The sequence below is a fragment of the Neophocaena asiaeorientalis genome, unplaced genomic scaffold (genome assembly GCF_003031525.2).
Source record: "Neophocaena asiaeorientalis asiaeorientalis breed wild unplaced genomic scaffold, Neophocaena_asiaeorientalis_V1.1 scaffold242, whole genome shotgun sequence".
Classification (NCBI taxonomy): domain Eukaryota; kingdom Metazoa; phylum Chordata; class Mammalia; order Artiodactyla; family Phocoenidae; genus Neophocaena; species Neophocaena asiaeorientalis.
The window spans coordinates 6,789,347-6,804,075 of NW_020172451.1; the positions used below are offsets into that span (position 1 = coordinate 6,789,347).

A 14,729-nucleotide genomic window follows, 5' to 3' on the forward strand; every position below is an offset into this window, starting at 1 on the left:
GTATTGCCATTTATTCATGTCGTCTTTAATTTCTTTCAGCAGTGTTTTGTAGTTTTCATTGTACAAGTCTTTCACTTCCTTAGTTAATTCGTAAGTATTTTATTCTTTTTGATGCTATTGAGAATCAGAAATGCAACTGATTTTTCTGTGTTGACTTTGTATCCTGCTACTTTGCTGAATTCATTTATTAGTTCTAGCAGGGTATTTGTTTCTTTTTTTTTGTGATCTCTAGAGTTTTCTACATATAAGATCATATCTTCAAACAGAGATAATTTTACCTTTTTCTTTCCAGTTTGGACCCCTTTTATTTCTTTTTTTTTCTTAATTGTTATGGCTAGAATTTCCAGTACTATGGTGAATAGAAGTGGTGAAAGCAAGTGTCCTTGTTTTTTCCTCATCTTAAAAGAAACACCACTGGTCTTTCACCATTGAGTATGATAATCCTTGTCGGTTTTTCATATACGTCTTTTGTTTCCTTCTGTTCCTAGTTTGTTGAGTGTTTTTATCATAAAAGGTGTTAAATTTTGTCAAATGTTTTTTCTGCATATAATGAGGTGATCATGCATGTAGTTATTTCCCTCATGCTGTTGACATAACGTATTACATTGATTTCTGTGTGTTGTACCATCCTTGCATTCCAGGAGTGAATCCCACTTGGTCATGGTGTATAACCCTTTTAATGTGCTGTTGGATTCTGTTTGCTAGTGTTTTGTTGGGGATTTTTGCATCAGTGTTCATAAAGGATATTGGTCTGTAGGGTTTTTGTGTCTGTGTGTGTGTGCACGCACCATTTTCTGGCTTTGGTATCAGGTGATGCTGGCCTCAGTAGAATGATTTTGAAAATGTCCCCTTCTCTTCAATTTTTGGGAAAAGTTTCCCAAGGACTGGTATTAGTTCATTCTTAAATGTTTAGTAGAATTTACCAGTGAAGCCATCATCAGGTCCAAGGCTTTTCTTTTTCGGGAGCTTTTTGACTACTGATTCAATCTCCTTACTAATTATAGATCTATTCAAATCTTTATTTCTTTGTGATTTAATCTTGGTAGGTTTTGTGTTGCTGGAAATTTGTGCATTTCATCTAGATTATCCAATTTGCTAGTGTACAGTTGCTATAGTACTCTCTTATAATCCTTTTTATTTCTGTAGAATCAATAGTAATGTCCCCACTTGGGTTTTTCTCTACTATTCTCTGTCTGTTCTCTGTTTCATTTATTTTCTAATCCTTATTATTTCCTTCCTTCTGCTAGCTTTGGGTTTAGTTTGTTCTTCTTTTCGTAGTTCCTTAACTTGTATAGTTAGGTTGCCTGCCACTTGGCTGGGAGTGAGAGATGGGCAGAATTAACTGCTGTTTACCACCCACATCTCCCCTGGAAGTTGCAGGTCTTCAACAGACTCCAGAGCTACAGAGCAGTTACATCAGACAGATTCTGCCAGTGCAGTTATTTTCCAGGTGTGGGGACAGATTCCCAGTGCTACTACTCTGCAGTCTTCCCAGAATCCCAAAATTTGCATTTCGAACAAGTTCCCAGCTGATGCTGCTGGTCCAGGGACCACACTTTGAGAACCACTGACCTAAACTCTTTAAGGTCCTTTCTCTAAGGCCCTACCTAATAGGTCATGCAGGGTCTTTCTCCTCTGGAAGTAATATAGTAAGTTAATTGTGCTTTTTTAATTGAAAGATGCATGCATCATTTTATTGATGTGATTTCCCGGTGAGGGATGGGTTTGCTTTCATTATGAGAAAAATGGGGCCTGTGGGCTGGTTCAGGGCAAGAAGCTTTGAGAAGCCCTACCGGGGGCAGAGGGGTGTGTGTTGAGGTAGGAAGGAAATGGACAGTGTTCGGATCCGAGGGTGATGACAGGCCTGCTCCACAGGTGGCTCTTTGTCAGTCTGTGTCGTGTGTCTGGCACATGGTCATCTTGGGTCACATTTACGGAGCGCTTTTGATCCAGCCACTGTTGTAAGCCTGGATTAACACATTTAACCCTCACAATATCTCTGTGAGGTAGATCGTATTACCAGGTCCACGTTTGCAGCTTGAAGAAACAAAGTTTAGGACTTTGGCCAAGAACAACACAAAGATGGTCAGTGGTGGAATCACTTACCCGGGAGTTATTTAGGTTCCAGAGCCCACATCCTTAACCTTATACAGCAGGGCCTCAAGTACTAGGTCCCTTTCTGTATCAATCAGGATATTTTGACTGCAAGTTACAAAATTAAACTAAAAGTGATTTTTTTTTTTTTTTTAAGAAAAGTGTCCTCCCCCTTAACAAGTCTGGAGATGGGATGGTCCTGGGGTTGGTTACTTTAGCGCTTAATCATGTCACAGAAATCCAGGTTCTCTCCATCCTGTCACTCTGCAGCCCTCAGCAGGTTGGGCTCTGTCTTCAGAGCTGTCCCCTTGTGGTGACAAGATGGTTGCTACAGATCTCACCATCCCCTTCTCACAGAGGTCGAGCGAGAATATGACCTGTTCCTGCCTTTCTGTCTTGTGTCCTTGTTAAGAGTACAAAACTTTCCCAGAAGTCCCTTTCCCTGCAGACTTCACTACCAGAAATGCTTGACACACCCATTCCTAAATGTCCACCACTGGGATTCACCCCCCAGGGGCGTGGGGAGGGCCTGGAGCATGAGTCCTCTGGATGGCTGACCGTTCGGGGCTCCTTTAGGAAGAAGGGGTATAATGGGAATTGCTATGGGTGACCACTGAGAAATTAGCCATGTTCATTCCCTCTGGTTGATGGTGAGACCTTTGTACTGAAGGTGCCCTGTGGCACTGATAAAAGCAGATAAAGTCTAGGGCTGCCCGAGAAGCTGCCAACTGTCCTTGGTTTACTCTGGGCCAAGTAGTCTTTTGTTTCTTGGCAAGGGTATGAGGGCACATGATAAACATTTACTGGTTGTCAGCACCCAGAAGAATGTTGGTCTTCTAGGGCTGTCTTACAGCCCTGTTCCTGCTGCATTTGCCTCTGGAGGATGCCAGGCGTGGTCAGCTGGGATCAGCTCTGACCTGGAGCAGGTTACTTCCCCTTATGGTGCTTTAGGAACCTCATCTGTAGAGTGGGGCTGTCACAGGGTAGTTATGAGGACCAAATGAGCCGCATCATTCAGGTGATGATTGATGCAATCACCCTGACGCATGATTCAGGGTGCACATTGGGCTGTGCTGTTGCTGGCGTCTGTGTGGTTTTCCATAAGCATCAGCATTAGGGCAGCTTGATCCAGCTCCCTGTCATCCTGCTCCTGCCGCTGTGAGTTGGAGGTGTTCATTCCATGGCACCGTCCAGGTGGGCCTCACTTCACTAGGTGAGGCATTCCTGACTGCTGCAGGCCTGCAAGCCACACAGACCCTGATAGGCTGACATCCCAGGCAAAAGAGAAAAGAGGGAAGGGTGCCCTTTGGTCAGTTTGCCCCAGGAAGGGTGTAGTATGTGTTGGGGAGCCATTTTCCACAAGTGTAACTGCTTATGGAGCACTTTTATTTTCCCTAGAATCAGGAATCTGATTCCCTAGAATCAGAATCTGTATCATTCAGGTAGCCTTAGCTGTGTGTCCTCGGCCACCAGAAGGGTCTGCATCTTTCCTCAGTAGGGCCAGTGTGGTTTTTCCAAGTACGATTATTGTTGACAGGACACAGGACTGAGCGATCATGGCAGCCACATCACATGATAGAGATGTGCCCCACTTTACGAAAACCTGACCGAAGAAGGAGGAGCATCGCAATTACAGAATAATGTCTCAGCCAGAAATTCATGGCAGGTTTCCTAGTGCCTTTAAAATAGGATTTGTGTGTAAAAATACCGTTTGCACACAGGAGCCCATATTTTCTGAAAAGAGAAATATACTTGTATTGGGCATTTGGGATAAGCAGAATAAAAATAAAATCTTCTTACGAAAATAAAAACTAGAAACCAAATTCCACTTTTAATTCTAAAAGGTTTATATATAACTCTACTATCGTACCCTCTTCTCCTACCCCAGACTTCCACAACAGAAATAGATGGGCAAGATCTGTAGGCAGTTCACCATAGTGGTGAGGACTGAGGAAAGGACAGGCAGGCTCACAGGCGGGTGGACAGTGGGCACACCAAGGGCAGGGCTGGGTGCCTGTGTTGTGCTGTTTGATTTATTTGTGAACATTTGTAAGGCCTGGCCTAAAACATTACTGCTGGATCCCTTGCGTGGTGTGTGGTCAGTGAGTGGTGGTTAGAAATTGACAGCCTGTCCTGCTGCCAGACTCCTGTAACCGCAGAGACATGCGCTGAGGTCTGACCCACGGGGTCCGGGGAAGGCCTGGGGGAGAGGGGTGAGGTTGGGATGGTGACACGCCTGACTTCTTCCTTCCTTTCCAGAAATGTTCCCACTGCCAGGAGGCAGGCGCCACCTTGGGCTGCTACAACAAAGGCTGCTCCTTCCGTTACCATTACCCGTGTGCCATTGACGCAGGTAAGATGGGACCACAGACCCTTGTTCAGAGCATCCGAAGGGTAGGAAATAACATTTTGATTCTCTCTCCTTCATAGTTCTTTTTGTCTCTTCTGACCTTGTTCTGTTTGTAAATTCTGAAGGAATGCAGAGAAGATAATAAAAAGGAATTAAATGGGGTGATATTTTTTATAAATTTTATAATTCACAAAAGATTTACCTATTTAAGTGTACAATTAAATGATTTTTACCATTATGTTCACAGAGTTGTGCAAGCACAATCACAATTAATTTTAGAGCATTTTCATCACGTCTTAAACTACTACCTTTTGGTGGTCTCTCTCCCTCACCCCCAGCCCCTGGCAACTACTAATCTACTTTCTATCTCTGTGGATTTGCCTTCATGTAAATGGAATCACGCAATATGTGGTCTTTGTGATGGGTTTCATGTGACTTAGCTTCCTGTTTCTCTGGTTTATCCACATCGCAGCATGTGTCAGTACTTCACTGGTTTTATTTTCTAACAATATTTTATTGTAAGGATATACCATATTTTATTTATACCATATTTTATTTATCTTCAGTTGATGCACGTTTAGGTTTTCCACTTTTGTATTATTATACAATAATAATACAAAATAATGCTGCTGTGAACATTCACAGACAAGTCCTTGTGTGGACTAAATGTTTTCATTTCTCTTGGGTATAAACCTAGGAGTGGAATTACTGGGTCATATGGTAACTCTATGTTTAACCATTTGAGGAACTGTCAGACTGTCTTCCAAAGTGGCTGCACCATTTTACACCCCTCCAGCAGTGTGTGAGGGTTCCAGTTTCTCAACATCCATCACCAACACTTGTTTTTATGTCTTTTTTATTATGGCCATCCCAGTGGGCAAGAAGTGGTATCTCGTTGTGATTTGGGTTTGCACTTCCCTGACAGCTAATGATATTGAGCATCTTTGGTGAAGTTCAGTTTATCTGTTTTTCTTTTGCCACTTATGCTCTTTGTTGCTTGTTGCTTTTCTTATATTTAAGAAGCCATTGCATAATCCCAAATCACAAAGATTTATGCCTATGCTTTCTCCTAAGAGTTTTATAGTTTTAGCCCTTACACAGGTCTTTGATCCGTTTTGAGTTAATTTTTGTATGTGGTGTGAAGTAGGGGTCCAGTTCATTTCTTTCCATGTGGATTCCAGTTGTCCCAGCACCATTTGTAGAAAAGACTTCTCTTTTCTCATTCGATGACCTTTGTCGAAAACCAGTTGACCATAGATGTATGGACCTATTTCTGGACTCTCTCCAGTACCACACCGTCTTGTTTACTGTAGCTTTGTAGTAGATTTTGAAATTGGAAAGTGTGAATCCTCCAACTTTGTTCCTTTTTTTCAAGGTTGTTTTGGGTATTCTGGGTCCTTTGCTGTTCTATATGAATTTTAGGATCAGCTTATCCATTTCTGAGGGGGGGCGGGATTGCATTGAATCTGCAGATCAGGTTAGGGGTTGTCACCATCTTATAAAAAAAAAAATAGTGTGTCCTCCAACCCATGATCATGGGGTGTCTGTCTTTCCATTTACTTCAGTTTTTAATTTCTTTCAACGGTGTTTTGTAATTTTCAGAGTACACATTTTGCATCTTTTTTGTTAAATTTATTCCTAAGTATTTTATTATTTTTGGTGTGGTTATAAATGGAATTGTTTTCTTAATTCCATTTTCAGATTGTTCACTGTGACTGTATAGAAATATAATTGATTTTGGTGTATTGATCTTGTATCCTGGAACTTTGCTCCACTCACTGATGAGTTCTAATAGTTTTTTAGTGGATTTCTATATACAAGATGTGTCATCTGTGAGTAGATTGTTTTACTTCTTCCTTTCCAATCAGATGCCTTTTCTTTTCTTTGCCTAGTTGCCTGGCTAGACCTTCTAGATAATGTTGGATAGAAGTGGCAAGAGCTGGGACTTCCCTGGCAGTCCAGTGGTTAAGACTTCACCTTCCAGTGCAGGGGGTGCGGTTCAATCCCTGATTGGGGAACTAGGATCCCACATACCTCAAGGCCAAAAAAACAAAACATAAAACAGAAGCAATATTGTAACAAATTCAATAAAGACTTTAAAAATGGTCCACAGCCAAAAAAAAAGAAGAAGTGGCAAGAGCTGACATCCTTGTCTTGTCTCTGACCTATCATGATGATAGCTGTGGGCTTTTCATAGATGTTCTTGACGCAACTGAAGAGGTTCCTTTCTATTCCTAGTTTGTTGTGTGTTTTTATCGTGAACTGGTGTTGGGTTTTGTCAAACCTTTTTTCCAGGTCTCTGGAGATGACCAGAGCAGTGTTTTGCAGTGTAATAGCTGTTGAAAGAAGGACACCTTTTGTCTGAGAAGTGCCATCCAATGAGCAATGCAGAAGACTGGAGTTCTGACTCAGAGCTTCAAGCAGCCTGGGAAATCCTCTTTCTTCCTCCTGACTTTTGGCTTTTTGTTGACTGTTTTCACCAGTTACTTTTTGAGCATCAGATGGGTCTGAGACCTTCACCTAGCAGGTTCTCATGCTTTCAGTCAGGACAGAGGAAGAGAAAATGGGAAGACAAACAAGAGTGCTCAAATGGCCTGGTGGCTGATCAGGTGATGGGAGCAGGTACAGAGGCATAAAGCACATGGAGTCGGATCCGACAGGTGTGGGAGGAATCTGAGTTCCTCTCAACCACCCTTCCTCCCAGCGCTCCTGACGTTTGCTTAAGTGTGTCCCCCTGCCTTTCACATCCTTCTCGTTGCCCCTCCTTTCCTCTTCCCTCTTTTCTTTCCAGGTTTCTGTAGGGGGTGCAGCTAAAAAGAACAAGAAAGGGAATTCCCTGGTGGTCCAGTGGTTAGGATTCCGGGCTTTCACTGCTGGGGGCCTGGATTTGATCCCTGGTCAGGAACTAAGATCCTGCCAAGCGACACAGTGTGGCGAAAAAAAGAGAAAGGTACAGAAAGATAATGCTTATGCCAAAGTTAGATTCTCATGAAAGTTTGTTTGCATGTGCTGAAGGGCAGCTGGTGGCCAGGGTGCCGTGTGACCAGAGGGATAAGTGGGCAGGAAGAAGAGAGCCTTGAGGGCTTCCCTGGTGGTGCAGTGGTTAAGAATCTGCCTGCCAGTGCAGGGGACACGGGTTCAAGCCATGGTCCGGGAAGAACCCACATGCCACGGAGCAACTAAGCCTGTGCGCCACAACTACTGAGCCTGTGCTCTAGAGCCCGCGAGCCACAACTACTGAGTCCGCATGATACAACTACTGATGCACAACTACTGAAGCCCGAGTGCCTAGAGCCCGTGCTCCGCAACAAGAGAAACCACCACAATGAGAAGCCCGCGCACCCCAACGAAGAGTAGCCTCCGCTCACCGCAACTAGAGAAAGCCCGCGTGCAGCAACGAAGACCCAACACAGCCAAAAATAAATAAATAAATAAATTTATTAAATAAAAAAAGAAAGAAGAGAGCCTTGAAATGTCAGTTCAGGGAGTTTGGGTTTCAGTCTGTCCCTTCCATCCTCTGTCCTCTTCTACATGTTTACTTGTTGAGTCTGAGCAGTAATTCACCCTGGGTCATGGTCTGGCATGTTCTATAGAACAGCCATTAAATCCTTCTCTCTCAGAAGCCCAACCACTGCCTTTTCTCATTTTCGTGATACCGCCCAGGGTTACATCAGAACGTTTTGTTTCTTTTTCTAGTTTAAGCTTCGTGGTTTTTAATGAAGATGTTCAAGTTCTGGGTTTTCGGCAGTTGTGTGTAAGTCTTTTGTGGGGAATGCTGCAAGCATTGGCTTTCCCCGTCGGTGGGCGGTGAGAGGTGGTCTCCTGCATGGAGGCTCTGCCCAGCAGCCTGAGGTGAGCAGCAGGCAGGTGCCTCGTCCCTCCCGCGAGCGTGCTCCCTGTGTGCATACGGGGCACCTGCCTCCAGGTACAGTTTCTCCAGGGGTTGAGTGGAGTCGCTTGGTAGAACTTGCTGCAGTGAGGGAATGTTCTAGATCTGTACTCTCCAATACAGTAGCCACAAGCCATGTGTGACCATTGAGCGCTTGGAAGGTGGCTAGTGGGAATGAGGGACTGAGCTTTTTCTTTCGTTTAGACTCCCATGGCCGTGTGCAGCTGGCGGCTGGAACGCCCTGCTCTAGCCCAGGCTCTGGGGGTTCTTCGGGACAGGTACTGGGCTCTCCTCCCTCAAGTGGAGGCCCTCTAGCGCGCACCACCAGCAGGGAAGCAGGGCCTGCTCTACCAGCTGAGTGTTAGGAAGCAAAGGACTTCCTTGTCACTCTGTTTGAACCTGCCTTGCATGGCCTGCCCAGATAAGTTGGTAACGTCTCTGTTTGGCAGAAGTTGGTGACCGAGTATCCAGGGAGAGGAAGGCTGTCTGGGTCGGGGCCTTGGCCCTCTGGCTTTGCTGTCCCAGCTGCTGCAAACTGCTCCTCCATGCGGAGCTGGGACCAAAGAAGCAGCTTAACAAGGTGACCGTGTCTTTGTTGGTCTCTTGGATGACCTGAGTCACAGTGACCCAGAGCCTGCACTGCTCTGTATAGCTTGATGCTTGTATTTATCCCACACAGTCTTCTCAGGAATTCTGTTCTATATGTAATGGATCTTTGTATTCAGGAAAGGCATTCATTGATTGACTTTCTTTCTAGTTATAATAAAAGTAAGTCCCTGAGTTTGAGTCCCCCATCTCTGTATGGAGTAAGGAACAGTTTGGCATTTTCATCTCTGCCTTGCTGTCAGCTGCCCAAACCTTAAAGAAGGCAAAACTTTTATCACCAGGGACATCTCCATGGAAACATGAGGATCTGTGGCTCCTGCATCGTTTCCCCTTCCTAATAGTGATTGCACATTTGTGACATCAGTTTGCTCTGTTGTGCTGCTTGTTATGTCACAGGCATAGGATTTGTCTCCAGGTGGGAGAGTGCAGTAATAAGAACATGAGTGCTGTTTAAAAAAAAAAAAAAGATTTAATGTATTTAATGCAATAAGCCACAACAATTAATACCAAAGGAAAAAAGAGCTGTGGTAGCTCATTTATAATCCCACTGTGCATATAGAATCTTGCCTAGAGGGGCTTTTTCTTTTACCCTCATGAGGAAGCACAGCTGGGAATTTCACTTCTGTAGCCACCCTTCCAGCAGCATTTTAAAGCTGCTCTCTCCGCTGCTGACTTTGATCTTGCAGCAGTGGGTTCAGAGCCCCAGATGGGTCCTACGAAAGAACTGGTGGTCTGGCCTCTCCCTGGAGAGGAGCTCTCTGCATCCCAGGGCCTTGCTCCCACCTTCTTATTCCCCTCCTTCAGCCCCAGGAGCTGAGGCTGCCTCTCAGTGAGGTGGGGTGAGGCTGGTGGGTCCCTGAGTCCCAGCCTGGATTTTGCCATTATGAGTACTAAGCGTAGCTCTGAGGAGATTGTAGCTGAGTTGGAGACTGTCGGGGCCTGGCAGATCCAAAGGACGCTAGACATCCTTTCGTTTTCTCCCTTCCCGGGCTCACCATCCTCAGCATGGGGTATATACGGGTGCATGTGGGTATCTGAAGCTCCACATAGCTTGTTATGAGGAGCTCAGCAGAGTCCTCTGCCTTTAAGCCCAAAGAGAGGACTCAAAGTGGAACACTGTTCTGGGGTGCTGCTGTTTGTGTCTGGAAGCCACCCTGCCGACTAGACAACCTGGTGAGCCTCTTCCAGCCTGCGTGATGATCCAGCCATTGACTCTGACCTCACTGTGGGGAAGTGCTGACCAGGCCCTCTGCACAGTGCGGGGTGTTGCCAGGGGCTTAAAGGAATCAAACGAGAGGCTGGCGGGTGGGCAGTGTGGGGCCAGGCACCTGTCCAGAACCCTCAGGAGAGCTTTTACTGTACTTCCTGCCACTCTCGGCTCTTCCCCAGCAGAGCCTGGCTGGAGGCAGCCCAGGAGAGGCTCCCCGGCCCCTTGCAGGTGTCTAAGCCCTCCAGCTGTGGTTCTCACCCTGCCAGGAACAGGAAGTGCAGTTCCTGATGGCCGGTGGACATGACGAGAATGGGGACAGCCGCTGCCTGTTCGGGAGGCCTAGCCAAAAGGTGCACCCCATCTCGTAGATTCGTTTCGGAGACTTCCATTCCCAGAAGTACCTGGCATTAGTTCCAAGTTGCCTTTAGTGTTTACCTACATTGTTTTATTTCTCCTTTTTAACTTTGAGGGAACATGTTTCCTAACTTTAAGCTTGTTTTACTAATGGTCCATCACAGCTGGTCACTGTTTCGTGGTAGTGAGGGGACCTGAGCCACCTCTACCTTTCTGATGGCATCTTTTCCAGCTAACACGGCCCCGCTCCTTATTTCTGTAAACCCCTGTGGTGTAAGGGTGGCCTTTCCCCACCCCGTGGCCTGTGCTGTTTCTCTTTGGCCCAAACTATAGACTCTGCCAGCATGCGCTGCTGCCACAGCCCAGGTAAGGAGAAGGTGCTTCCCTGGAGCTCCAGCTGTCCATCTCCCGCTGTTCGTGAGCTCTCTGGCAGATTGGAGCAGCAGGAGCCTCGGTCATACCATGTACTTGTGGGTTTTAAATTAACACATTTCATTTACTGCCGCACTCTTTGCTTGGAGGGGGGAGGGGATAGGGATGCAAAGGTTAGCAGGACTTGCTGTTTCTCGTGCCCCGAGGCTTGCCCCGGGAACTGTGAAGACCAAACCCGTCTGACCCTAGAGATTCTAGGACTCCAGAAGGGGAGGTGGCTTAGCCGAATTATGAAAGGGTCTTTATTTATTTAAGATTATAGAGGACCTCAAAAGTTTCCATTTGTCTGCTCCCTTGCTTACTACTGTTTCACTTGAAATCTGTGGGTACAGGCCGCTAATCTGGACCTCACTTTAAACCTGAGTTAAATTGTAAACTTAACAAGGCTAAGTACCACGGCCGCCTCCCGCCTTGGTGCCTGGGAGCTCTCTGAGAATGTGTGATCAATATTTATTAACATTCGGCCACTGCGTCTCGCACCGGTGACCTGGCTGTCGGTCTTCAGGAGCTGTGGTGTGCAGGGTGAGCTCGTTAAGTCGGTTTCCTCGCCTGCTCCGCGCACCATGCTTGTGCCGCAGAGCACAACGCCCCTGGAGGCAGATGCGCGTCCTTGCCGTCATGGAGGATGTGTCACCACCGTGTTAACAGTTGGAATGAGTGATTTTCCTCCGAGGATTAATCGCCCCCTCGTGGGATTTCACATTTCTCTGAAGCATTTAGCAGGGATTATGGACCTTCTGCAGTGTGTCCATGGGTTGTGTGGGGGGCAAGGGTGGCAGCGGGGCTCACGGGCCTGGCCTCCTTGCTGTCTCTGACCTGTGACTCTCCACGGAGGAGAAAAGGTGCCTCCAGATTCAAAGTGTTTTCACAAGGAAGCTTTGGCGTGGGCCTGTGGAATGGCCTTAGCCTAAGATAAGGAATTTTAAAAATAACACTTATTAGAGATTGTTTCTGATGATTAGAATAATAGGATATGATCATGGAAATACAGAAAAAATAAAGAAAATTAAAATCACCTATAGTATTACTATCCAAAGAGAATCACTGTCATATTTTGGTAGATTTCCTTTGTCCTTTTTTATGCACATAAAATATTTTGGTAAAATTGGGATTGTACTTGTACATTTATGTATCCTGGTTTTTTGAGCAATTTGCATCGTGTTCACTATTCTGAAACGTTTCATGTTGGACTGACATTCCACCATGTTGAGGTGCCATAGCTTATTTGGGGGTGTCTTGCATGTTTTCCTATTAGAAATCATAGTGTGGACACCTCTTATCTCCATGTGTGACCCTGTCCTGGCCAGCGTGGCCCCATGCCCCTCAGGCTGTGCCGCACGCCAGCCTCCTCCTCACTGTCCCCTTCTCTCTTGCAGATTGTTTGCTCCATGAGGAGAACTTCTCGGTGAGGTGCCCCAAGCACAAGGTGAGTCAGAGCCTGCAGAGCCTGTGCTCCCCTCCCCGCAGGACTTGGGGGTGGCGGCGGGGCTCCTCCTGAAAGACCTGGAGACCAGACATTGCAGGGTCACGGCCACACCACCAGGGCCTGGGCTGCCAAGCACTCCTGGCCCCGGGAGGGCCGAGATGCAAATGGGAGGGAGCCCTGTGGCGTGGGGTCAGCACCCATGGGGTGGCGCAGCTGGGGAGAAAGGTGTTTGTCTGTTAAGAGAAATTGGAAGAGAAACACACAAAACTCCTGGTTTCCCCCGCAGTTGAGTGGAACCCCAGATCACAGATTGGCGTGAGGTGAGATTGGTTGTAGGTCTAGGTACATAAGCAGAGGTGTCTTCCCAGACTAAAGAGAGTTGACTCCAGGCTTTTGGGGAAACTCACAGTCTCCTCCAGGTTTTACTTCAGCCGAAGCAGCCAGTGGTGCCTGCAGCTGATTGAGGAGGTGGTCTCTTGGTCACCTCTTAAATTTAGGAAAGGAACGAAGATGGGGGTGGGGGTGTGTGTGAATGGCCTGTTTCCAAGACACCACATGCGTGTGTGGAGACGGGAGGGTGTGGAGAAAGGGACCCCAGGGAAGGACTGGGATGGTGGAGACTCGCCACCTGGCAGTCCCTGCAGCGACGGCTCTCCTCCGGCTGAGGTCACACTGACCCCTGGTGGCCACTGGTGCTCACGGTCTTCAGTCTCTAAGTGGGGCCAGAAAGTACTAGAAAGAGGTCGCCCTGACAAGTCTGCCCTCAAAGTGCTTCTGAAAGATGCTTACTTACGCTTTTCTTTAACAATTATTTTCCAGTATGGATCATAGGATCTTACAATTTTCTCTCCCATTTTTTACTTAATTTACATGTTTTTATTTTTAAAAACTTCTCTTTTTTAATGGTCACAGTTTACCTCAGAAGACCCTGTCTGAGTATCTCCTGTTTGTCACTCAGCACTGACTCTGCTTTTTCTTTCCTTTTCCATGTGCGTTCCTCTCCTCACCTCCGCCTGCCCTGACCCCCACGCTCGTTCTCTGTCCCTCCTGTCCTGTCTCCTTGGCTTTGCCGGCGTCAGCCTCCCCTCCCGTGCCCTCTCCCCGCCTTGCAGAACAAGACAGCGAAAGGCAGCCTCAGCACAGAGCAGTCGGAGCGGGGGTGAGGGGGGCAGTGTGCTCGTGGGAATGGAAAGTACAGCAAGCACAGGTGAGTCGGGGCCGCCACCCCTGCCAGACTCCGAGGGGGTGTCGGGCCGCTGCCTCCTGCTCGCCCCAGGCCAGGCTGCCCCACCAGCATTTAATCGCATGGACTGCCAGCGCCAGGTGGATACAATGTCTTTCCAGCTGTTGCTCAGCTCCCCAGAATCCGCCGGGGTTCAGGCCTTGTGTGTGGAGTCCCCAGGGGCAGAACCGCAGCCTCTGGGGGGGTGGCTGTCCTGCTGGCAGCCCTCACTCTTTCCCTGTCTCAGAAAGGCTTCTTGCCAGAGGCCTCTTCTTAATTTACTTAACATCTCTAAAGCTTATGATGGGTTCTCCTTTGAAAAACAAAAAATACCCCAAGTTTTGTTTTTTGAAACCTTTTTTTTCCCCCAGGTCTATGAAGGATTCCTTTTCCTAGAAGTACAAAGGGAAGGAAAATCCCCTCAACGATTTAGTAGACTTTAGCATCCCGTTTAACTTTACTTTTAAAAATCTCAGGAGGTTGAATTGTGCTTTTTGTGAGTGTGTCTGGGGGCTCGTGGTCCGGGCTGGCAGCGTGTGCCTGTGAGAGCAGGATTATGGGACTTGGGTCTCTAGAAGCAGCAGGCCTGCAGTGCTCCCATTGCCTTCCTCACCCGCCCCGTCCTCACTGAGCAAAACAGATCATGAGAAGAAAAACCAAAATGTAACTTGGGGCACTTGCTTCTACAGGATGGGGTGGGGGGCTGGTTGTCTCAGAACTGTTCGTTAAGGGATTATTTCTCTGCAAGTGAGGGCGTCTGTGTTTACTCCAGACGGCTGAGACCCACACAGGTGTGCTAGGCCTGGCTCTCTGGGGCAGCAAGCACCATGTGCCTGAGTCTCTGTGGAATGTTCCCTCCCCCTTGTTACAAGTCGGGGTGGGGGGTGTCTGCCTTTCTCTGGAATGCCTAACAGTACTTTGAGGAAGAGACAGAATTCACCTCAGAATGTGGCAGTTTTCATCTGGGAAGTCATCTGTTTCCTAGGTGGGTCCCGGTACTGACCTCCAGAGCAGGCCCTGTGCTGAGTGATGAGTGTCTGGGGCCAGTGGGGGTTACAGTGCTTGCTGAGGGGCTGTCGAGTGAGGACCCTGCACTCACACTTTTCTGTCCTGCTCTTCCAGGGAGTAGGGCTGGGAGTGGAGGGA

General features: G+C 47.2%; 1 protein-coding gene across 1 annotated transcript in view; it reads left to right on the forward strand.

Moving 5' to 3' along the window:
* The window catches only part of TCF20 (transcription factor 20), a 96,226-nt gene that overhangs the window by 76,718 nt on the left and 4,779 nt on the right, over window positions 1-14,729 (forward strand). Inside the window, exons 3-4 of the mRNA XM_024737414.1 lie at window positions 4,354-4,447; window positions 12,312-12,361. Coding sequence (XP_024593182.1) covers window positions 4,354-4,447; window positions 12,312-12,361 — 144 coding nt within the window. The remainder of the gene's footprint in view (window positions 1-4,353; window positions 4,448-12,311; window positions 12,362-14,729) is intronic.